This window comes from Anastrepha ludens, chromosome 4, assembly GCF_028408465.1.
Source record: "Anastrepha ludens isolate Willacy chromosome 4, idAnaLude1.1, whole genome shotgun sequence".
NCBI classification, from domain to species: domain Eukaryota; kingdom Metazoa; phylum Arthropoda; class Insecta; order Diptera; family Tephritidae; genus Anastrepha; species Anastrepha ludens.
Genome location: NC_071500.1, coordinates 117790757 through 117816028, shown reverse-complemented (window position 1 = coordinate 117816028; position 25272 = coordinate 117790757). Strand labels below are relative to the sequence as shown.

Below are 25272 nucleotides of genomic sequence, written 5' to 3'. Positions count from 1 at the left end.
TAATCACTGATATACAGGTAGATACTCATTACAATATGGCATATATGAATACTAAAATACATAAAATTAGAGCTAATAGCTTTAATGTATTAAATTATTTGAAGAGGGAAAGTCTGAAGAGAAAAGAGAAATTAAAGAATTTAGCGAGGTAAAGTTTCAGAACTGACGCGTGTGAAGCAGTTACAAATTTTCTTCCACTCAGCATAGTAATGCTATTTTGAAGTGCAGTGCGACCTTAGTAGCCCTGAAATTAAAACATAGATTTCTTTAGACAGACGATATATAAAAGACTGGCGGTCCGTTATTACCGAGTTACAAGTGCAAAAGTTGTTGTTATCGTGACGATTGATATAGGATAGATTTCGCTATTAGCAGTGAGTGAGTATTCGTGCTAGGTGTTGTGTTGGTCATAGAGATCTCAACATCTGCATATTTTGTGAATTATAATATAAACATGATTATATCATTAAGGTTATGTTGAAAAGTACGCTCAGGTTCTTAGCTACATACATCCACGTATAGTTCAACTTATGTCGATGGTTTTCGAGAAAAGCGACTCAAAATTCGGAGTTTTGCCGTTAAAAGCAAAAATCAACTACAGAGTTTATATATTTTTATCTGGAAAAGCGTCATAAGCGAATCTTGAAGCAATTCTGGGAGATGGCGAGTGTCGTTTTGTCAGGTGATCGAATTGGTGCGTCACTTATCTAGAAAACTGACCCAACTCAAAAAGTCCGGCTTTAAAGTCCTTAAAAACTTAGATGGAGAACTTGTAAAAATAAATGATATAAGTATCTTCAGAGTGGAAAAGAGTCCCCTTTTACAGTGTTTTGTAAAACATCATTTTCCGAGACTGATTTTATGAAATTTGTTGTAAATAAAGCCCGAACATCGTCTACCCGTAGTAGTACTAGCAGTAATAGCGAATTAATAACTCTACCTGCGCTCAATCGCGCCTACAAGGCTAAACAGAAAGTTAAGGATAAAAAAAGGAAGGTTTATTAAAACTGATGGAGAAGAATATCATTCCAAAGTATTACTCTCAGTTCTACAATAACATCTAGGATGTTTCTTACCATTATGCCTTAAAAAAAGTATTTTTATGTTCTACCGTTCTTTTACCAAAGGATTTAATTGTTTTTGTTTTTGTTTCACTAGTTTATTCAGAGGAAGTTTGTAAATGTTGTGTTACAATTTCTATTTTGTAATAAAAAATAATCAAAAATAAATTGCTTTTTTGCTTTTGACCCTACTACTCTTCGAAATATATTGTATATAATATTTGTATTGAAATCTTTTCAGGAAAAATGACACATTTGCGAAAAACTTACAATATTTCTTTTTAAAATAAGCTAAGAAAGTAAAATATGCTATTTCCACAAAGCACTGTTGTATTATGATTGAACAAAACCAGTAAAATTGGAAAATATGCATAATTGTAATCAAAAACTTAAATTATCTATTTGCGAAATTTAAAATTGATTTTCTACAAAACTTGTATTTTTGAATTATGTCACTTTTCTCGAAAACCATCGATGTGTTCAATAAAACTTTATGAACATTTTTTTTATAAATTGCAATAAATTGGAATTTAATATACATTATGATAAGCAGTGGGCAAGTTCTTTAAGTTCTATGACTGAAGTGATTGAAACTAAGGAGCTTAATATTGAAACACGTACGGTGCGGATACAGTCTAGTTTTTGAATTCCTAGTGAAAACACAGAAGGCAGTGCACGAATTTTCAACCAAATTTTCTTTTTGTTATTCCAAAAATAATTAGAAATTAATTTTTTAACTGCGTGTTTTACATATTTAAAAGTGATTACTAACCAAAATATCTGCACTTGTTTGTAAAGTTGTTCACATGGCTCCTGGGACCCCAAATTTCGGGGATAATTGAGCAAATCTATTATCCTCACCCACTCGTTTTAAACGTATAAAAACTATGAACATTAGTGAAGAGTAACCGGAGCTCCCAGTGACAAAAAATGACGAAACCCAAATTCGTTATAATAAAACCAAAAGAATCAAATAAATCATTCGCTGATTGTTAATTTTTTGATCTATGTACATAAATCGCTTCTTTCCATATGTAAGCAAATTAATTCGATTTCACAACAATCCGACGGCATCTTAGTAGTCCTGGTGAAAGCTCGTTTACTTCCTGGTCTGTGTTCAATCACTGCTAACTATCATGATAACCTCAACTGCGTTAAGGGCACTGTATACGCCCCTTTCCTCAACAAGGCCCTGGAAAATGAAATCATTGATGGCTTAAAAGAATATGGCATAATAAATGTTTATAAATTTCAACGCTTTATCAAACGAGTCTCTAAACCCATAGGAGCTATTTTAGGGTTGGGTACAATATGATTTTGGTTCAAAATTCTGTATTTAAAATTCTGTATTCAATATTCTGTATTCAAAAATCTGTAATGCAAAATTCTGTAATGTTAAAATTCTGTATTGCGGAACACTGTAATTTAAAATTTTGTAAATCAAAATTATGTATTGTCAAAATTCTGCATTGCAAAATTCTGTATTGAAAAATCGGAAGAGCATATGGATAAATAAAAAAAGTGCGCACTTTCTTTATTTTTCCATATGCTCTTCCGATTTTTCAATATAGAATTTTGCAATGCAGAATTTTGACAATACAGGACTTGTCTTGACCCATATGGTTTCCTATATTATCAAAACAGATTTACATAAAGCAAATGCACATATGTTTGTATGTATTTATAGCTTCAGAAACAATGTGAATGAAATTCGAGCAACCGTGCTAAAAAATATTGTAGAATAATTGCAATACTTTCTGTATACTTCGTTCAAATACCTAACTGTTTTAATCAATTCCCACTCTTTCATTGTACGTTTGTTTTTTGTGAAATTTATAGAAACACAATACGACAACGACAGAACCAAACCCAGCGGTCTTTTGTTTTTGCTTCTCGTTTACAGCAGGTCAAATAAGTTTACAAAGAGAGTTTCGATTAGTTCTATTGATAGTGGCTGTCCAACGTGTATAAATCAAGTTTGGGGAAATTACAAATTTAAAGAAAGCACAACTAGCTAAAATTCAAAATGGTCACAAAATTAGTCAAACGAAGAAGGCTGTAAAAGCAAACAACAGAATTAAAAGAATAACAAAAAAAAGGCTTATATAAGGACATGTTTCTTTTCTAAAGCGAGTTGCTATAAATTTAATAATATAATAATTGTTTCGCCATTAACTTTTGTTTTGCATGAATTTTTGAATTTATCTTCAATTGACGTATGTATACATACATACCATTGTTTCTATAAAATCAGAATTCCATTATTCATAAAATAAATGTGCTATTCAGGTAAGCGTGCTTATCAGGTTATCTGCTTATTTGGTTATATTTTTACAGCATTTTGATCGAAAATAATTTTGATTCCAGAATTTTAATATACAGAATTTCAGTTCTCCATCATTTTGATCATACAGAATTTTAAATACAGAATATTGAACCAAAAGAATTTAGGCTGGACAGAATTTTTGTTTTTATTTTTACAGAATTTTCATCCAAAAGAATTTTGAAAAGCAGAATTTAGTACCTCTCCCGCTATTTTAATATCCTTCTACAACTACAACTCCAACTACTTTCTCCCGGACAAGATTGAAATCGCTTGAATCCCCACCAAAGTACGTCCCTTCTATCCGAATCCTATGAGATGCAAAAATTGTCAATAATTGGGGCACACGATTAAGTTTTGCAAAAATATGTCATCTTGCGAAAAATTTAATCTCCCCCTCACACACCCGCTACATGCATCTGCACCTACTGTGCAAATTGTGCAGACGATCATGCTGCTTCTTACAACTTGTGCCAGAAATATCAGCAAGCAAAAGAGATCATTAAAATAAAAATGAAAGAAAAATGCAATTTACGTGAAGCCAACAAATTATACAAAACCTGGAACCCTCTCTCCCTAACTCCAAACACATTTGCCAACATCACGAAAGCAAATAGTTCAATCGACAAAAGCATAAACCAATATCAAAAGTAACGCAAAATAGTAGCACTAACCACAGCTCAATCACTAAAGAAAACTCATCAATAACAAATTTATCTACAACAACATCGCCAATCGCCAAATCAGCAGTCACAAAAACGAGTTTTTCATTCATTCACCTACTACAATCAACCATAACCAACTGACACAGTAGAACCAACAACGTCAACAACACCTGATGACCTCTCTCATATTGAAGCACTTCCTTCGCTCCACTTTGTAAATGATTCAGCCGCTTTTAGTATAGCAAATCTCCCACCTTCTGAACACTCAAATGAGATGGGTCTGGAAGCTGCACAACAATCAACTCAAAATTTTCATTCGACAAACAATATACATCTTACCAAAAATTTAAATGATTTTACAAACTCGTCTACATCAGCAGCATTAAAAGATTACATTAGATCCAATGTTGTGCTAAACAACTAGTGACTACTAATCACATAGAAATATATTAATTTAGCCAAGACAAATATTTTACACATATCAACAACATACATACATATATGAACATACATTTATCATATACTTATCTGTTAATATAATATTAATATTTATTATTTAATATAATGCTTAAGGGGGTAGTATGGTATTTTTTTTTTTTTCATTTTTTTTTTTTTTTTTTTTAAATTATTCTATAACATCTTAAGATTATTGTGTGCAAGTTTGATGTGCATTAGAGTAAAATTGACAAAGACACAAAGGATTAAGTATCTACCTCTCCAACCGGATTTCACGCTGCCGAAAATCTTTAAACGCGTTTTTCTCACACTTTTTTTTATGAAAAATCGGTGTTTTGACTTCAAAGCGCTTTAAAAAATTAAAAAAAAAAAAAAAAAAAAAAATCGACGTTGTTACCTGCGAAACTTTATTAGCTGATGAAATCAATTTGGTTTTTTGATTTTAGTTGATCCAGTAATGAGTTCTGAGGGACACCGCAATAAAACTTTTTTATGAGACGTCCGCGAAGATTCGCTGCCACCAACTCATTTCTTCATAAAAATCAATGAAAATTTCACACAATATTCTTTAAATATGACTTTATAATGAAGTAATTTTAAAATTTTGAATAAATCAACTGTGTCGACAAAAAAATTTCGAAAAATATGCTTGTTTTACACCGAATTAACCATACTACCCCCTTAAAATAGTTCAGTGGAATATTAGAGCATATATAAATAATTATAATGATATAGACTTAATTATCCGCGACATTCATCCCGATATAATATGTCTGCAAGAAACTAAGATTTCTATAAATTTAAAAAACCATATAGTTCCTAAGTCTTTTATCGGTTACTCTACTAACTCTCCACATAACAATAGTTTCAAAAAAGGGACAGCCATTCTTTTTAAACGTAATATTCCTCACAAGTTTATAACACAATCTGGCACAATCCTATCAATTGCAATTCAAATTAACATACCATAGGCGATGTTACACTCATCAGCGCCTACATTCCGCCAATACAAAACTTTATTGAAGCTGATATTTTTTCCTTACTCTCTCGTTCACATGAACCCTCGATACTTCTGGGGGACTTTAATGCTTGGATCTCATTGTGGGGATCTAATAAATCTAACGCTCGTGGTACAATAATTGAAAACATTATCATGTTCAAAAACTTAACCGTTCAATGACGGCTCCCCTACCCATTTCTCCACCATAATTCGTTTACCCATATTGACCTAACTCTAGTTTCTTCCTCCCAACTAACTCCCAAATGTAATTGGAAAAGGATTGATAACTTCTATGGTAGTGATCACTTACCGTTACTTACTGAAGTTCGTTCAAACCTACTTCCTACCAACTTAATAAAATCTCCAAAATTCAATACTGATGCCGCTAATTGGAATCTCTATCAATCTTTATGCGAGGAAAATTTCAAGTGGTGGAGCACTATTAATATTTATAAACTTACAGATAATATTACCAAAGTCATCAGTTCAGCTGCAAATATTGCTATTCCTCATAGTAACACTAATGCCAAAAGCCCCAGAACTTATTAATAGTTATAGACTGATATCCCTCCTTTCATGTTTTAGGAAAATACTTGAAAAAATGCTAAAGGAACGTCTAATGTTGTTTATCTCTAAAGATACCCTTGTTGGCCTTAACCAAGCAGCCATAAAAGAAAACATGGTGTTCTTGACTGTCTACATATGTAGGTACTTCTTCTTCAACATTTTATCACTGATGCACTTACAAGCAAGAACCACGTTACTATTTCATCCACCGATTTTGAAAAGGCTTTCGACCAAATCGAAGCTCATGTCGTGTTAGAGCAATTATCCACCTCGTGTATAGGACCAAAGGTATATAATCTTATAAAATCCTTTGTAACTGGACATAAATTTCAAGTCAAAGTTAATAGCGAATTGTCTTACCCCTTTTCCCTTGAAAATGGAATTCCACAAGGCTCACCACTATCGGTTGTACTCTTCTCAATAGCCTTTGAACAGCTAAAGAAAATAGCAAGCAAATTCCAATCAAATAACTTCCGTATGTATACTGATGATGCTATTTTTTTATACTAAGTCTATAGATCCTTCAACAGTCGAAAGAGACTTGCTAAATGATGTTAATGCTTAGGGGCAATACTCAGGGATAACACTGGCCTATAGCAAATGCAAGGTAATACATATATGCCGAAAACCTAATTGTTAGCGAATAAACCTTAGCGTAAACAATTCGCCAATAGAGAACGTGGCTAATCTTAAAATACTTGGTGTAATTTTTGATGATAAGTACACTTTTAAACCCCACTGTTCAACACTAAGAGCTAACCTTTTCACCAGGCTGAACATTATTAAATATTTGGCATCAAAGCACCTTCGTATACATCAAAACACACTTATCCCCATTACTCGATCCCTCGTATTATCTAAAATCGATGTCTGTCTACCCATTTACGGCTGGTGTGCCGCCAAACAGCATCTAAACTTTCTCAATGCCCCTTATCATTCAGCGGTCAGGCGTAGCTTTAACGCCTTCCCAACGTCTCCTATCAAGTGTGTTTTCGCTGAAGCTGGTCTTCCATTTATTACTGAAATATGTCAAATAAACACTCTCAAACTTCAAATAAACTTATTTTGGGCACATTTAAAACCGCTTCTCCGTATAATCGGTCTTTCAAAATTTGGTCGGTCATCCGTTGTTGCATCTACAACTGCAACAAACTCAGTATTTCTTTACCGGCATCTTGCTCGAAAATTAGTAGTCAGTGCCCCTGGAAACTCCTTCCTGCATTAATAAATGTCGACGTTCATGCTCTCCGTAAACTCAACACAATTGCGGTAATTTTTATACAACGTTTTATGGAAATAATTCATTCGCAGTCATTAAATAGGTTGGGTAACGATTTTCACCGATGGCTGACGTACTGACTATAGTAAAATTTTTTCTGTCGAGGAGAATGACGGAAGCCTAATATCCAATAGTTGGATGTCTCTGAATAGCTCCATTTTTTCTGCCGAGGCATTGACTATTCTTCAAGGGTCAGAGTATGCAACAAATAACAAGGGCAAACTCTTAAAATGTACAGACAGCTTGTCAGTCTGTCTAGCGCTAAAAAATATCTTTAATGGTAATCAGATCGCTTGTCGAATCAGGGATAAACTAATAAAATATCCTAACAAAATAAAGCTTCTATGGATACCTAGCCACATAGGCATTCTTGGAAATATAAAAGTTGATGCAGCAGCCAAAAATACATATTCCAACCCCTCCCTCACTTTTGATACATTCTCCTCGAATGATATCCTTAAAACTATCAACATCCATTCTTCCCACTTGAAAAAGGTTGAATAGTCTCAATTTAATCATCTATACACCCTTATAAACTCTGATTGTAAAAATCCCTATTCCCAACTTCCCTTTCCAAACACCAGATCACAAGTTTCATACGCCTGAGACTCGGTCCTACTAAACTAATCTCCTCGGCTCTCCTTCCCGAACTTGTCAATTTTGTGGAGGGCACCTCTCAATCCAACACATCTTAGACCTCTGTCCAACTTTAACCACCAAACGGAACTATGGTACCATCCATACTATTAAATAATGTTACCTTTGACAATGAGATTAAAGTATACAATTATATGAAATGTATTAATATATCAGGTCATATTTAAATTGTTCAGTTAGAAATAAGTCATTTTGTAATCGTCATTAAGCACTGAACGCCCTAGTAGTCAGTGTGCTAATTAAGTTAGGGTTATATTGTATATATCCCCTATAAATAATAATAATAATAATGTACGGAATTAATAAATTTGTGTAAATATTTTTTATGACCACAAGTTTCATTAACTTTTCCCTTGACATACATATTTACAAAACTGAAATGAAAATAGCAACATATCTGACAAAAAATTCTTAACAACGACAAACCATGACATTTTAAGAAAAGCTGAGAAAATTTTAGCTTTGTGTTAGCAATTTTGGAGCATAGGGCCAGAGAGAGAGTGTGTATGGAAGCTTATTATTCAGATCCAACTCGTGATGCAAGTTCAGTAAATTGCTCATCCTCTGATATCCCTCGTTGGGGGGAGAAGCGCGGAACCAAGGCAGCTTAATCGGTATCTGCAAAATGATGTGTATAGATACTGAAGGTGCCTTCATTAGAAGCTAGGCATTGCTCATTCTCCACAAGTCCTATATTTGACCCGTAAATTGTTACAAAAAGTGGCGTACATACGTACTCCAACCACTTGTCTAGAAACTAACGTTCGGAGTGGCTTTCCTGTTATATGTGGCGAAGCATAATTTTGTTCATTCCACGAGGTATTTGCTTTTGACATCACTATCATGTCTAGCTCGTTTTTCTTGGATAGCTAAGAAAGGAACGGCCGCAGTAGCAGAACGTGCGTGAGTAGCACAGGTTCTATATCCCGGGAAGGGAACTTCAACTGATAGATGCATATTTTTGAGTAAAGGCCGCTCCACGGTTGGCTAGATATGCCATGAAAGGGCTAATCATAAAAACCCACCTGCGATTCGGAGGCGGGGTGAAATTGTAGATCCCTCCGTTTGGAACAACATCGAGACGTACACCACAAATACAAGGAGTAATTTCGCCAAACACCCAAAAAGGGTGTAAGCGCCAATTATAACAGGCGATTATCTTTCTAAGCGGTTGGTTTAAATAGCTGACGCACGTTTCGTCTTTCAGTTTGGTCTTTAATTTAACCATGAATCGTTTTACAAACGAACAACGCTTGCAAATCATTGAATTTTATTATACAAATGCGTGTTCTGTTAAGAAAGTTTATCGCGCGCTTCCTCCATTTTATGGTCAGTTTAATCAACCCACTGAAGCGGCTATTCGAGCTAATGTAACTAAATTTAGAAACAAATTTACATTTTTGGACATCAAACCACCAACACGCTTACTCAACAACGTGGAAAATTTTGCGAAAGGATTTACGTGTGAGACCTTTCAAAATACAGCTGGTGCAAGAATTGAAGCGGAACGACCTACCGCACCGCAGAATTATTGGTGAATGGGCTCATGGAAAGCTGGCCGAAGATCCACTTTTTTATCGAAAAATTGTGTTCAGGGACAAAGTTCATTTTTGGATCAATGGGTACGTAAATAAGCAGAATTGTCGATTTTTGGGTGAAGGTCAGCCAGAAGAATTGCAAGAGCTACCAATGTATCCAGAAAAAGTCACAGTTTGGTGCGGTGTCTGCGCTGGAGGTATCATTGGACCGTATTTCTTCAAAGATGCTGCGAATCCTAACGTAACTGTGAGTGGTGAGCGCTACCGTGAAATGATATCCAACGTTTTTTGCCCAAAATGCAAGAGCTTGACTTGCACGACATGTGGTTTCAGCAAGACGGTGCCACGTGCCACACAGCATGCGTAACAATAGACTTTTTGAGAAGCGAGTTCGATGAACATTTTATTTCACTTTCGGGACCTGTCAATTGGCCACCCAGATCGTGCGATATAACGCCTTCAGATTATTTTTTGTGGGGCTATATTAAAGCTCATGTCTATTCAGACAAGCCTGCTTCAATTAACGCATTGGAAGACAATATTATATGTGAGATACCAGCCGAAACATTGGAAAGAGTATGCCAAAATTGGACTAAGCGGATGGACCATTTGAAGCGCAGTCGCGGTCAACATTTGCATGAAATAATCTTCAAACATTAAATTATATGGACTGTACTATCGATTTGAATAAAAATTTCATGAATTTTTCTGAATTTTACGTGTGTTTTTTTTTTTGAAAAACTTCCCTATAACTCTTAAAAAATCACCCTTTATATAGTGTGTGCCAATTATATATATAGTGTGACATGTTGATCTATAAAACCCATGCACTGGTTGCCAATACAGATATTTACGTTAGAGTTGACAGTGCAAGTCGACAGTCAGCACAGCCGTTTAGTAGCGGCGCAACTCTTGACTTGGAAAATATTGCAAACTATGGAGGATCAAGTTTAAATAAATAGCGACTCCCACCCACTCAGTCATTTTACATCCATCCGCGAAAATCTGTAACTGAAGTATTTTCCTCCGCCCGTCTTGCTCTCTCATTAAGTGTGATCCCTTCTTGAAATTGAACCGAGGAACAAAGTTGTTTTAACTGCTGTTCAATTCTCTTATGGTAATTTGATGAAATTGCCGTTGTGTTAATTGTCTTGCTACCCCTAATTTGGGCACCGATTTCTTCGAAATTAACACCGTTTCACTGTCGTCTTTAGTGCGGCTGAGAGAGTAGTTTAAAGTAGTTTAGTTATACGTACACCTACAGGTCCCTAGAGCTTTTTTTCTACTGCCTTCCTTCATATTAAGATCCAAGTAGATCCAATGTGGAGGGAGTGTGGAAAAGCTCAATATCTTATTGAGCGCTTTTCTCTACATTTTATCTCCATATTCGCTTAATATCCAGAATGACACCCAGGTATTTCCTGACTGATTCAGCGAAATAGTCTTTCCTCTTTGGGTTAGATCAAGTCAGATCCTTTTCCTTCGAAGTGAAGAGTATTAAGTAGGTCTTGTTTAGATCATATCCAGTCCCACCTGTTTTTCTTTGAAGCACTCCACCATGAAGAGCAGCCCCTGTCGCTGTCAGAAAGTCCTACTGAAAAGCGGCCCAATATAAGTTGGTTTTAACATTTTTGTTAGTCATCAACTGCTCATCACTCTTTTCACATCATTCTATATTACACGAACTATAAGTGAAAAATAGGACCCACTCTAGAGTAAGTAAGGTTGTTTATAAGTTCAGCCTACCAACAAATCTAAACCTGCTTGGGGTGCACTCATAATTGTACATTTTCACTTGAATTGAAGAAAAAAGCTGTTGTGTACTCGTACTCCTTGATGTGTTCTCCAGATCGAGCGACCCATGAAATGTAGCGTGTGTTTTAAAATAAATTACAAAAAACTTGTGTTACTGTTGTTTTGCAGTTTCGGACTAACATCTGTATACTCGAAGTTTAGATTTAAATGCCTCGCAAATATACTCGTATCGATCTGTAATATTTTTCCGATATACATCGAATTAGTCATGACTGAATTTGATAGCTAAATACAATACTGTAATTAGCGTTATACTTGTATGTTGATATTTCAATTCAATAAAGATATATGCGACTACATAAAAGACGAATACATACATATATTCGACATATATATCGTATCTACTGATACAATACAATTAAACGATTTCCGGTAGAAGGGACTTTGGGTTTAATACAAAGGGATCGACTTAATCAATGGGATGCAGAACCGCAAATGAGCTTCAACTCATCATCGATATTTCCTTATTACAGAATTGCTTACATACATATGTACATATGGTTGTACAATAAAATGCTCAAAACAATTCGAGAGCTTAGCTCATTATTTCTAACTTAGTCCCATTCAACCCACTAGAGACTTCTGACGCAGAGTACGGATAACCCATGGAACAATTAATAAGTTTGCAATTGGAATTGCATTTTCATTGAATTCCTATTGAAGCTGTTGTTTCCACCTTTATCGATGTTTCTCTGTATTCCTCCCCCACATGCAGGCTTGTTATACATTTTTAAGCGACAATTGTTCCTTTCTCAGAAGGAGTTCGGGTGCGCACACAAAGGTGTTTTAGGGGTTAGAATGGGCGGACGTGCATATTTCGCCTCGTCTCGCCTGTCAGACTCATGCTGTGCAATTGACAGGTGTTTTTTCCTTTTTCTTGCCCTGGTTTTATTCACTTCAAATTCTTTCCATTTACGTCAGTTCATGTTACCTTGTTTTTTTTGACGGGTGAATGGGTCGTTAGCCATTGTTCTATCTTCTGATCGCTTTTTATTCGTAGATAAATTTTTGCGCGTTGTTACGCCTTTTGCGCTTTAAGTGATTATTCAACTCATGCACACATACATACATGCGTATGCATACCATATCCAATGAACATACAGACTAATACTCGTAGATGCATTGAAGTTTCCTTGTATATTTGTGTTTATTAAAAATGCCTGGGCTTTTGGCACTATCCAATAATTTTTGAAGTGAAATATTATGGGTTCTCTTTAACAACAATTTTATTGAAAAGTTATGGAAATCTAACTATGAAACTTTCTGGGATTACAGAGCACAGACAAAGCTATTAAAGAACAAAATCAAAGGCAAAACCATTGTTTTTCTAAAGACTGTGTAACAAAAAAACTTTAAATTAAAAAAAAACTATGAAAATTTTAAAGAGAAACAGTTTTTCACTTCAAACATTTTTTAGACATTTTTTTTAGCAAAATAAGTAAAAATTAAAAAAAAAAATATGAAAATCTTGAAAAGAATTGAAAGTATTTCACTTGAAAAACTCTATACCAAACTCTATACCATTTTCAACATTCAATAAATCTCAAAATTAAAATTTTTTGAGATTCCCTCTTATCATACTCGAGTCTCCAAATAAATTAATTGTCCGATAAATCGACTTCAATATCGAAAATACTGGGATCGCTTGACATTGAATGGTGGTTCTTTAACTGAACTTTCATAGTAATAAAAATATCTAATAAAGATTTTGAAAGTAATCATAAAAATGTTGAACGAGTTTTTTCTGAATGCGATCGCCTTTCAACAGAACAAGCACAAATCTTCGGGTCCTTATCTGCTATGGCAGCCATCTCATAAAACCCATCTGCCATCCGAGCCTGTCGAAATCGAAATTTTTTTTCTTCACTCATCTTATAGTAAATCATTTCAAGAATGTTGTGTCAAAATTTTAAGTGGATCGGAGCAGAATTCTCAAAGTTATAGCCTTTGTAGGCACTCTACCTCAAATGCGGATCGATAATCGATAATTTTTCAGAGTCATTTTTTCAAACGCGTTTTTCCCGAAACGACTTCTTAAAAGTCGGTGCCAATCACAACTCCGAAACTATTCAACCGATTCTTTTCAAATTTGGCACACGTTTTCTAAATCAAAAATACCTCCCCCCCCCCACTGTATTTTTATATTTTTTTTTTGTTTAAGGTTGTTTTTTACTTACAAATATGGCGAAATTTTTCGCCAAAAATGCTCGTTTTACGTTTTTTTGCCACCAAAACTACAAAAATGAAAAAAAAAAAAAATTGATTAATGGGGGGGGGGGGGGGGGGGGGGGGCATTACGTCATACTTTAACTGAAAAATTCGACTTTTTTAGTTTCAGATGATTCTACGACGAATGCCGATTGGCACCGCAGAGCACCTCTCGAAAAACATATCTCCAAAAAAACTCTGTCATGGGCTTATTTGTCAATATTTTATTATTAATATTTTTTAAAAACTTATTGAAAAGATGTACAATAACATGCAACTGACTTTATTAAAGTATCTTAAGCCATATTTCTGTAAAAAATTAAAAAAAAAGTGTTTTTTTTAGCGCTAAACCCTACCACCCCCTTAATGAAAGAGATAGAAATGCAATACTAGGCTTGTGTCTGCCTGCTGCGAGATGTGCGCTATTAAAAAAAGTTCTTGTGACATTTTTTTTCATATTATTTGGATAATTATTGCCTGCGACGCGATTCGACTACTTTTGGATATTTGCATAGGTTTAGTTTCAATATTTCAATATTTAATATTGAAAGTTTTAATTTTTACTGCTACTACTGCTAACCCTTGACCTCTGTAACTATCAATTCGTTAAGGACACACTGACAGCTTTGAAATTTCCATTGCTTCTCTTGCATTTAATCTGGCAGCACCAGTTGCAGTCAACCTCAACTATCTACCATTTTTTATGTGTGCGTTATTCACTTCATTTTCAATCCACTAAAACTTTTCGACTTTTACTCTATTGTTGTACAATATATACATACCTATATATGTACATGGTCATATGTATGCAGAAGTGTATATGTAAGTAGAATAAAAAAAGTCCCAAACTAAAAAGTAAATACGGCGATTTCCAATATCCTTCAACCGAACAAAAACATTTTCTCACACAGCTACACACCCATTACCGTTATTTGTATATCTGTCTCCTACTTGTGCCCATTATAATGTATGTATGCGCTTCATTCCATTTCCTTGTTACGCGCGCACACCAGCCGTCGTAGCTTACAGAGCTTATTTTCATTTTTAACAATAGCCTACAACAACAAATGCAAACAACGAATATACACAATGACTGCAACTGACAGCAAATATTATGCCACTGTCAATTGACATAATGGTTTTGCTTTAAATTACCAAAAAAATAAATGAAAATGTGTGTATGTAGGTGTGTAAAAATATACAAAAACTAATAAAATGTAAAAAATAGCCTAAAAAATGTACTACTACTGATAGATATTACAAGCCGATAACAGCATTTTGACACTAAATTATATATGATACATACATGGGTATATCCTTTGTACATATGTATGTATAATTAAGGCACTTGAAACAGGCGGCATGTGCGCCTGAAAGTATGCTACCGCAACTTTATCAAGTAAATATTTAGTGGAGTGAAAATATTTTCGTCAATACACCTTCATACAGACATGTTCGTTTTTCACTCTTTTGTTGTAATTTTACAAAAATCCATTCTCTCACCTACCTTTCTCACTTACCCAACACTCTTACTAAATATGTGCATATGGATGTATGTATATAGGTATGTTTGCATGAGTGTTATACACCCGCTTCTAAAGGCAGCCTCTCACGTGTTCTAGTTGTCTCTTTCTATTGTCAGCAGCTGGCAAACGGTGCCAACATAATGGAACAGCGACTGTTTCGAATGCGTCGTCTAACAATGGGCGCGATTCCCATTCTCTCGTTGTCCTTTGTCGTTGTTTGTTGTATGTCATTTGTCGTTTGTCCTTTCCCTGTTTTCACTTCACGGAAATGAAATAACGAACTCGAAATTGAATTGTGTGATAGGAGTGTAGTGAAGAGAGGGATTTGAAAAGCATACAAATAGTACTCGAAAGATTTTTATATTTTAAATTGGAGTTGTTACTTTTCGAGAGGAAGTTTGCTAGGCATTTTTGGGAAATCAGGTTCGTCTGTACGTCAATTCTTTTAAAATATTATAATTGAAAAGTTTCTCTATGAAGCACTGATTAGGAAATTGAATATTGCGGCTGGGTTGGTGTGAAATTAATATCCGGACATATGAATTTGTGAAAAACTTATTCATACATACATTCAGCTATTGATATCTGTTTGTAAACATAAAAATATTTACAACAATTTGCAGAAAGGTAAATATAGAAACTCAAATGTGTGTATACACATTTCTTCTGCTTTTGCGTTATTATTCTTTAGGGCATTGTTCTAGCCTTGTTATGCCCCATGCGCACTTCTACAACTTCAATGAGTTAATGAGTGTTCCTCAAATCCAACTGAAAACTCGCAAACTCGTTTGTTTTTGCTTAAGTGCATAACAATTCATTCATAATTAATCTGTATTGTATTTACTGTTCTTGGGCTTTTAGAGCATATTAAAATAAGCCTTCTGCAGAGGCATGCACACTTTCATCCACTAAAGAGAGCAACTTTTTCTGGTTATTCAGTGCTAAAATGAGCGGAAGACACTTAGGGATAAAACAAAAGCCCCATGATTTCAAGCGAATTATTGAAAAAATATTAATTGAAATGTGTCTATAAGGTTAAGGATTTACTGCTGATAAATCCGTTATATTCAATTTAGGGTAATTATAACCAAGCTAACTGCGACAGCAGAAAAAATATTGGGTGAATACCAAGGTGGCTTTCGCCCAGTCTATCAACAACAGATCAATTCTTTATACTAAAGCAAAATCTTGAAAAAAAATGCTATGAATGCAACTTAGGCGTGTACATCCTGTTCGTCGATTTCAAGCAAGCTTTTGACAGTGTTCTCCGAGACCAAATAGCAGAAGCGCTTGCCGACTTGGGTGTCAGCGGAAAACTCATTCAGTTGGTAATGACAACTCAGATGAACATTACAGAAAAAGTAGTTGTACAACAAACAGTGTCAAAGCTATTTGAAATTTCCCGTGACGTGAAACAAGGCGACTTGCTTTCTACATTTGTCTTTAGTCTCTTTCTTTACTATGTGATAAGAAATGTAGTCAAGTTCGGAAACCTTCTTAGTCGCTGCGGACGATATCGCAATAGCGGCAAGGAAGAAAAGGTATATCCTTGAAACCTTTTGCAATTGAAAGTCGTGCAAAAACAGTACGCTTTAGAATAAATAAATCCATTACTAAATATCTGAAGATTTCGCGCAGCGAAGAGAGACGAAGTCCTCAAAACATCGAAATCGGGACATTTACTTTTGAGGGAGTTGAACACTTAAAATATTTGGGAGTGTTAATAAAAATGGCAACGGTAGTTGCTGTAGTCTAAGCTGCTAACACCTGCATGTAAACTCCGCCTCTCCCAATCAATGATATTGCCGGTGCTGTCGTACGGCTGCGAGTGCTGGTCAATGACAAGCAAAGGCGAAAGAAGCTTAAGAGTGTTCGAGCGAAAAGTGCTCCGAAGGGTATTTGGTCTCATACGCTGCAACGATGGAACGTACCGAATACACTACAATGATGAGTTGCTGAACTTATGGCGGAGAGAAGACGTCGAAAACACATTAAATCCCAAAGCTTCGATGGTTAGGAAACACTGTGTGCTTGGAAGACAGCTGCCCAAAGTCTCTAACGAGCCAATCCCGAGGACGTCCAAGGTTAACCTGACCTGACCAAGTCATGGCCATGGTTAAAAAGCTACGAGTTAGGTGCTGCAAGTCTATTGATGTGAACCGTGCAGATTGGAAGAGGATTGTGGACAAAGCTAAAGCTCACCCTGAGATGTAATTGCTACTTGGTGATGATAGTTATAATAATTACAGTATTTTAAGATAGGTGGGCACACTGCATTATAAATTTACTGCATTACAAATAGCAGTAATCAGTAAAATTTTACTGATAATGAAGTTTAATTTGCATTACCAGTAAACTTTTACTGATTACTGAAAAAAGTTTGCAGTACAAATATTTTTTTACTGATTACTGAAAAAAATTTGCAGTAAAAATATTTTTTTTACTGATATCTGGAAAAAATTGCAGTACAAATATTTTTTACTGATTAATGAAAAAAATGCAGTAAAATTACTGATAATATAATTTGATTTGCTATTTGCATTTTTACTGTTACCGCAAAGTGCCCACGTATGGGTGGAACCAAGTTGGTGTTATTTATTATGAACTGTTAAATCCAAGCGAAACCATCACTGGGAATCGGTATCGATTTCATTTGATGCGATTGAGTCTAGCACTGTACGAGAAGCGGCCGCAATACGCGGAGAGGCATGAAAAAGTGATTCTATAGCATGACAACGCTCGGCCTCACGTTGCCAAGCCCGTTAAAACCTACCTGAAAACACTGAAATGGGAAATCCTACCCCACCCGGTATATTCTCTAGATATTGCGCCGTCCGATTACCACTTGTTTCGATCGATGGCGCATGGTCTAGCTGACCAGCAGTTCCATTCATATGAATACATCAAAAAATGGCTTGATCCGTGGATAGCCTCAAAAGTTGAACAGTTTTACCGCGACGGTATACGAGATCTACCAGAAAGATGGGAAAAAGTAGTAGCCAGCGATGAGCAATGTTTTCAATGATTCACTTGTAACCATTTTTTTTCAGAATAAAGTTGTATTTTCATCAAAAAAAGCGAAAACTCAGTTGCGCAGCTAATGCAATATAATTTTTAGGGAAATAATAATATAACATAGAAAGTGTATATATGTATGCATGTATTAAATTAATTTATTGTGATTGGGAGAAATAAGGAAATTTGCGTTACTATGAATCTTCTTTCTATTTCGCATACCTTCTGATTTGCAAACAGCTTCCGCGTCGCTGACCTGAACTTGGAGAAATCCCGAATTCAAATCCACTTATTTAAGGGGGGAGCCTGCATAAATTGCATAAATGTCTTCCCAAACTATCCAAGAATGTGTCTTCAAAATTTGAGAAGCAAATGCAAAATATTTTCGCAGTTACAGAAGAAATTGTGAGCAAGCGTCGAGCAGGTAACGAGCGGATTTTTTATATATTGTACAAAAACTTAGACGCGCGATTTCTCGGTTTTTTATTTTAATAATATTTCCTAATTGGCGGGAAAGATAGGGAAAAAGTTAAACGACCTATCGAAACGAGATAACATTGATTGTATTCGGAACTAAATTCTCTTCTGGTTGAACCTAAAAAACCTTAAGAAAGTTATGATTAACCCACTTTTTAAACAATCTAAAGTGAATTTGTTTCTCCAAAAAAATGAATTTTTTTTTTAATTGTTGAATTTCTCACTTTTTGTTTAATTTTCTTAGTTTAATAGCTTCTAGCTACTATACTAAAATAAAAAATTGTTTGGGTTTTTGGTTTCAGATGAAAATTGCGACTTGCATCTTTCTCGCCGCACGACACATGCACACTCGAGGCGCCTCGGCATAATGCTTGTACCAGGCATAATATGACATATATTTTAATGAAAAAATTTGGCGAAAATAAATAAAAAATTGGCATTGAATCGAGACATGCAACGATCTTATTGAGCGAATTTTAGTAGTTTTGGCACCGTACGATTTAAAATTGAGCAAGTTCACATATGAGGCAAAAAAAAAAAAAAAATGGGTAAGATGTCGTAGTTGATATAGAAAGGGCCCTTGGATGACTTCGGCCGACATGAAGAGCAGCGTTGACTAAATGGTAGCTTAGGTTAAACTGAAGTGAACTGAACTGAATTTCACATTATTATTGGTACATGGTAAAGTAGGTGGCACGCAGGCAAAGTTAAATTATGAAAGTATACAGTTCTGATATAAAAATTATGAATTTTGTTTAGAAAGCAAATTTCAAATTGTGCTGAAGAATTTCTACCCACAAAGTTGTATATGTTACAAAAGGTTATATTTATGTAATTTTCATTATTCGCCAAATCAATTACGCTACGTTATTACGTTTACGTAACGTTTCTTTACCCTTTTGTAAAATCACCTCTCCTCATCCTCGTACTGTTTTTAATAAGCGTTTCCCACTATGTCCACGCCCTAAAACTAATCCAGGGACAAACGTAATCAACTTAAATATCTACCGAAATATCACCCTGCTTTACCAAGCCACGCACTTACAAATCCAACAATTACCTAAGCCACCAGAGACGAGTGTCATCACGACCACACCATCACCACCACATCAACTGCCGCCGACGAGATGTCAAAACTGACATTAACGCGCTGTCAAACAATGACACAACGAATAAACTATTTTAAATCATCTCAACTGTCTGGCTGGCGAGCGGATGGTGGTTTGTTTATCAAAAAGGGGTGGTTACACTAGTCAATGATGTGGCGCTATCCAAATCTGCCAACTCATGACACACACTCCCTCATCCACTTAACTAGTTGCATAGTTAAATGATTACGTAAAGCTAATCTCCTTCATCGAGAATGAAATTGGGCTCAAGTTGCAGGACTTTGAGAAAATCGAAAATAAACGGCGCGTGTCAACGCCATCCAATACAAAATTTCGCACAACTTCCATACAATCGCCAATCTACTTCACTTGCTTGGCAAAATAATTCAATTTCAATCACACACATCAACGAAATTGTGTAAATGGCACGTGTCCTCCGCCTTCCTATTCTGTGCCATGGACCGAAGGGCTTCGGGTGTGTCTGCTGCAAATCACTGTCTAAACTTCACCAGTAACAATCTGCTACTTCTTAGCATAACAATAGGCGCAAATCCTTAAGCAGCTCAATGTTTAGCTTTCGCTCACTGTCTTTGCAGCGACTCATCGTTTATTAAATATGCGAGCGTGTATGGGCTTATATATTCTCCTTGGCATATAGAGTATATTGTCTGCTTTTAGGCTGTTGCCAAAAGAAAGCGCGTTGTCATAATACAGATATAATAAGTTTGTGTATTTTGACAATGGCACTTGAGCTTAATTTAAATATGTTTTTGTGGTAATAAGTGAATGAAATCTCACAGGTGTAGAAGAATATTGAATAAAGTTTGCTTCACGAAAAAGACGTCAAGTAGTCTCTGCATAGATTTTGGCGGCTTGCCAGAGTTTGTCATAGCAGAGATAAGATAAAAGTGCTGGAATAGTATTTTTAATTTTAATTAGTACGGGAGAAGCAAAGCAAGTAAGCCTTTCCTAGCAATTCGGAAGAGTTTTCCCCCTTTTATATATTTACATACACACATACATACATACAAACATAAATAAATATACCTAACGCGTATATTCCGGTTACTCTGGAATTAGTGTACCATTCTCAGCTTCAGGTCCGAATTTTGAAGTTAACATTTTTGGTTATTGTATTGTATTTGTGTACTCTCCGTGCATGAAACACCAGAACAAGTTTTTTCTTATAGCGCTCGCCAGCCCTCCGCAGACAATGGCACACCTTCGAGTACATTTGTGCAATGAATAATTTCCTCATAAAAAAAATATCTGCCGTTCTGAATCGGCAATACAACATCATTATGGGGACGCCATAAATAGAGGATAGCCGCCTTGCTATCCAGAAAGACAGCGAGGGCATATTCCTTCTGGTGAAGTGATTTCTCAATTGTGTTGACTAGTGACAGGAGCGTTTTCTCCACTGCTCTAACGGTTTGAACAGAATGGCCTTTTCGTATGTGTGGTTTTCCCACCTTTGTGAACGAAGACCACTTTTAGTTCAGCCCATTTCTTTGGGATATATTTAAGTTGTATACCACCAACTCTCTAGGGCAAATTTTATGTTATCCTCCGCTATAAAGTTTATTGGGGGATTTCCGTTGTGAACTATAGGATAAGTACCTACTACTGTATTCATTGCAGAGAGAATCTGGAAAGTGTGTCTGCATTAGTAATTCTAGTGTTGCTTCACTGTTAGTTGTTCAATTTCCACCCTCTTTCATTAGACAGAGAAATTTTTTAAGCAAAACACAGGCTGCTTATACCGAAAATATTACTCCCTAAGGTCGAAATATTTATTCAAATACATTTATCGATTAGGTGGTGCTCAAAAATAAAAAAAAGTATAAGCACTTTTATGGACACCAAACACAAGTTGTAAATGTGAAATAAGAAAAAATGCGAAAGTTACTGTTGAGTAATTTTTTGAGTTTCTTTTGGAGATAGTAATTTCATCTTGGATTTGACTTTAACTTCTGAAAATTCCGCTCATACCTACTTGTATATATATTAAATCAAATCTATTCTTCAATGTCTACGGTTAATATTCCTTGCCCTCAAAGTTACATCTATTATCATTTTTACAATCACTACATCTCTTTATGTATTGTACCTATAGCAACCGCGTTTATCGTTCTGAAACACCACCTCACCTACCCCTATATAGCCGACTTAGCTTTTGTAATAACCTCATAACATAAAAAATTCAATTTTCTCACACCGACGCACCCCACCTCTTGAGGTCAAAAATCAACAATATAATACAAATTAAAAACGAGAATAACAATAAGTTGGAGTACTGATCCAAAAAAACGCGCAGAGGTTTTCCCCTTTTGCTCGTTACGTTTATATGTTACATACATACAACTCCACACAAGAGTCTTCTGAAATGTTCGATTCACACATTAATACAATGACTCTGAATGCACACATTGTCGGTGCAACATGTTCGTAATCACGGAAATCCATAGTCCGTCTAAGTTGAGTGTGCAAACAAAGGTCAACAACAATTCTGCGCGGTGGTACGCGGTCAATATTCGAATTGGAGGAGGATTTCTGAGCTGTAATTTTTTCACCATACCATCATGCCAACGATGGTATGGAATTAATATTCATAACCCCTCTTATGACAAACACTTTTCCATGAGCATACGCATATGTACGTATATACATATTTCGGCATTGTACTATATATGGGTGAGAGAGTGAGTTTATTTGTATGTGTACAATGCCAGATTCATTGTTATCCTGCTTTCTAAGTGCACTGTGCCAGTGTACGTTTTTGCGCCTTCACAATTGTTTTTAAACGCAATTGGGCTTGTGCTGCTTACCCGTACCACGTGCTACGATTCTGCTTAGCCATAGAAAAATCCCATTCACCGCTCAGTCAGCAGCACTGTGCAATTTTGTAACTTCAATTTCGTGATATTTCAATGGAGAGATGAAATAAATCCTAAGTACTTTTGTTTATAAGGCGTTCATATTTATTATTCATTCCATTGAAAAAGTTGTGGTGTGTGAGACTCCATACTCCTTACATTGGCATACATACTTATGCATATACATGGGTGTATCAATTTTTCCATTATCAATACTTGAAATGATTGTTTGCTTATTTTATCTACGTATTGTTCATTAATTATCGTACTCACCTAAACGTTTAGATATTTCGGAATTATGCATTTTTGGATTATCCTGTGCTATTTTTCGTCGTTGCAGTCGAGACCAAACCATGAAGGCGTTCATAGGTCTTTTGATGTGCTCTTCGTTTTGACGTTTCGTTGTATTTTGTATCATTAGACTAAAGAAGACATCACTATAAGGACAAGAGAAAAAGCCTCTAGAAAAAGCATGTACTGTTAGGAATTTAAATAACCAATTTAAAAAAATATATATTTCTTTATTATATTTAAAATAGTTGATAAGTTACAGAGTCCTGTACTTCATGCTTTCGCCCTTAATTTCTGTATAATATTAGTTTTGGGAAGAAGAAAGTCATTATTTTCCCGGTTGATGGCTGTATTGATCGAGTAAAGCAACGATCAAACAATTTAAGTGTATGCTCGTTGTCAAGGTGACATTTCACACTAAAATTATGTGTTTTTTTCATTCAGTTGTGAGTTACAGGGTATTTGCAATGGATGTCAACAAAGAAAAAAATTGGTACATTTTACAGTTTTTCTTGGATAAGGCGAAAATGCAAGCCAATCCGCTAAATTGTGAACGTTTTGGATTCGTCGATTCCATTTAGGCATTTTTGATGTTAAAGGAAATGTTGATAATGTCGATAAAATCACAGAAATAATCACAGTTGACCGGCATGTTAGTAGTCGTAGCATCGCTCAGAAGCAAAAGATCGGACATAAAACAGTTTTAAACCATTTGCGCAAAAATAATGAATTCCTCTAAAATACACTGTATTAAGAAATTCTGATTTTTTTCGCGCACCAGATGCTACTATCAAATTACGATGTAAAATGGCTTACTGATGCCGGAAAGTTAGTTAATTTTTTTATATTTGCAATGTATCGTTATTCAGTCAAATAAAGTGGCTCTAATTATTCACATATGTATGTATTTCTTTCGAACCAACAAGACAATATTAATAATTTAGAAACTGAAAGATAATGAAATCCTCTTAAGCACTGCATGCAGCACTATTTGATATCATAAAAAATAGCTTGTTTTTCAGAATCAGGGAGAGATCCTACATAAGGATTTTAAAGTGGCATTCCGTCGTATTTTTTAAAACTTTCTGAAATTGAACAGAAGTTAGATTTTCCCAAATCAAAATGTTTACGAAACTTATGATGTACATCAAGTACATATATATGTACCTACAGAGCGATAAGCTGATGAAAGTTAGAATCAGAATCGATAAAGACTGAAGGAAATATTCCAACAGATGTTCAAAATGGAGATCAAATAATGAAAAGAGTCCAAGTGTTATACAAAAGCCACAGTGGGGAAAATACAGAAGGTGGCGAGATCCACAAACCGCTATCCTGCTCTGAATGTATTTGACAGAATCAGCTGATTTGATGAGTGTGAATACATGTGAAATGAGCGGGCAAAATTGTGCTGCCGAGTACACGGTGACACTGCAGCCGAAGTTACTCGTTCAATTTCGTTTTATACCATAGCTGAAAGCCAAACCTGGAACACAATGGGTGTAGCGCAACATGTGCACGACAAAGGTAGATCTGTCAACACCGCTCTTCACGAAATGGTGAGTACTATGTATTGAAAAATGTGTAGAATTTAAGGAACTCCCTAGCTTTTTAGACTTTGAAAGCACTTTCAAAAATATCAGGGCGGAAGCAATTGGTGGCGCTGTAATGGAACACGGTATCTAGCAGTGGATAGGGACATAGATTGACTTTAAGATCTATGCCAAAGAGTAGAATTAAGAATACTCAGCGTTCGTGAGTAGATCAACTAATCAGTGGTGCCCTGCAGGAAAGTCTACCTACTGCAGCATAAAACCAACGCAATTAATTTTTGGAAAATCCTGCTGACAGTACAGATTGTGCAAATATAAAACTTGTGTCCTCCCAGTAATGTAAACCAGGAAAGTCAACAATTAGTGGGTTGATGGAAGCGGCCCTGACTGAAATTTTGAAATGAACAAGAATATGTTAACCTTTTTAAAACGGAGCTGGACTTTTCTCTCCTTCTCTTTTCACCAAAATTGATCGTGACAGTTCTGAATATCTTGTGCGATGCGAAATACTTAGGTGCGACTTTTGACTTTAATTTAAATTAAAAATTGCAAGGAGTTGGAAGAGAAAAATGCCAATATTTTCAACATTGCAAATATAACTCAGTAGAGAAAAAAGTATGTATATTGGTAGCGACACTATTTAGAATTGGTGGTTTGATTATGAACCACAAAAATTTACATAATTCACCTCAAGTGAACCTCATAGTACTTTTCTTCAGAAGACAATGGACGTATGTTTTTGGGTGGTGTCAAAAACACTCATTGCTGAGTGGAGAAAATTTCAATTAAATTCCTCGTCAAATGTCAATAGCCATCGAGAGTTTGGACGAATGGACAGGCAGGTGGGCGTTTTCGG

The 25272-nt window shown here is 35.4% G+C and overlaps 1 protein-coding gene across 1 annotated transcript in view; it reads right to left on the bottom strand.

Annotated features, from left to right (window-relative positions):
• The window catches only part of LOC128860820 (putative transcription factor SOX-15), a 115492-nt gene that overhangs the window by 43513 nt on the left and 46707 nt on the right, over positions 1-25272 (bottom strand). Inside the window, exon 3 of the mRNA XM_054098579.1 lies at positions 22846-23009. Within this exon, the coding sequence (XP_053954554.1) occupies positions 22846-23009 (164 nt within the window). The remainder of the gene's footprint in view (positions 1-22845; positions 23010-25272) is intronic.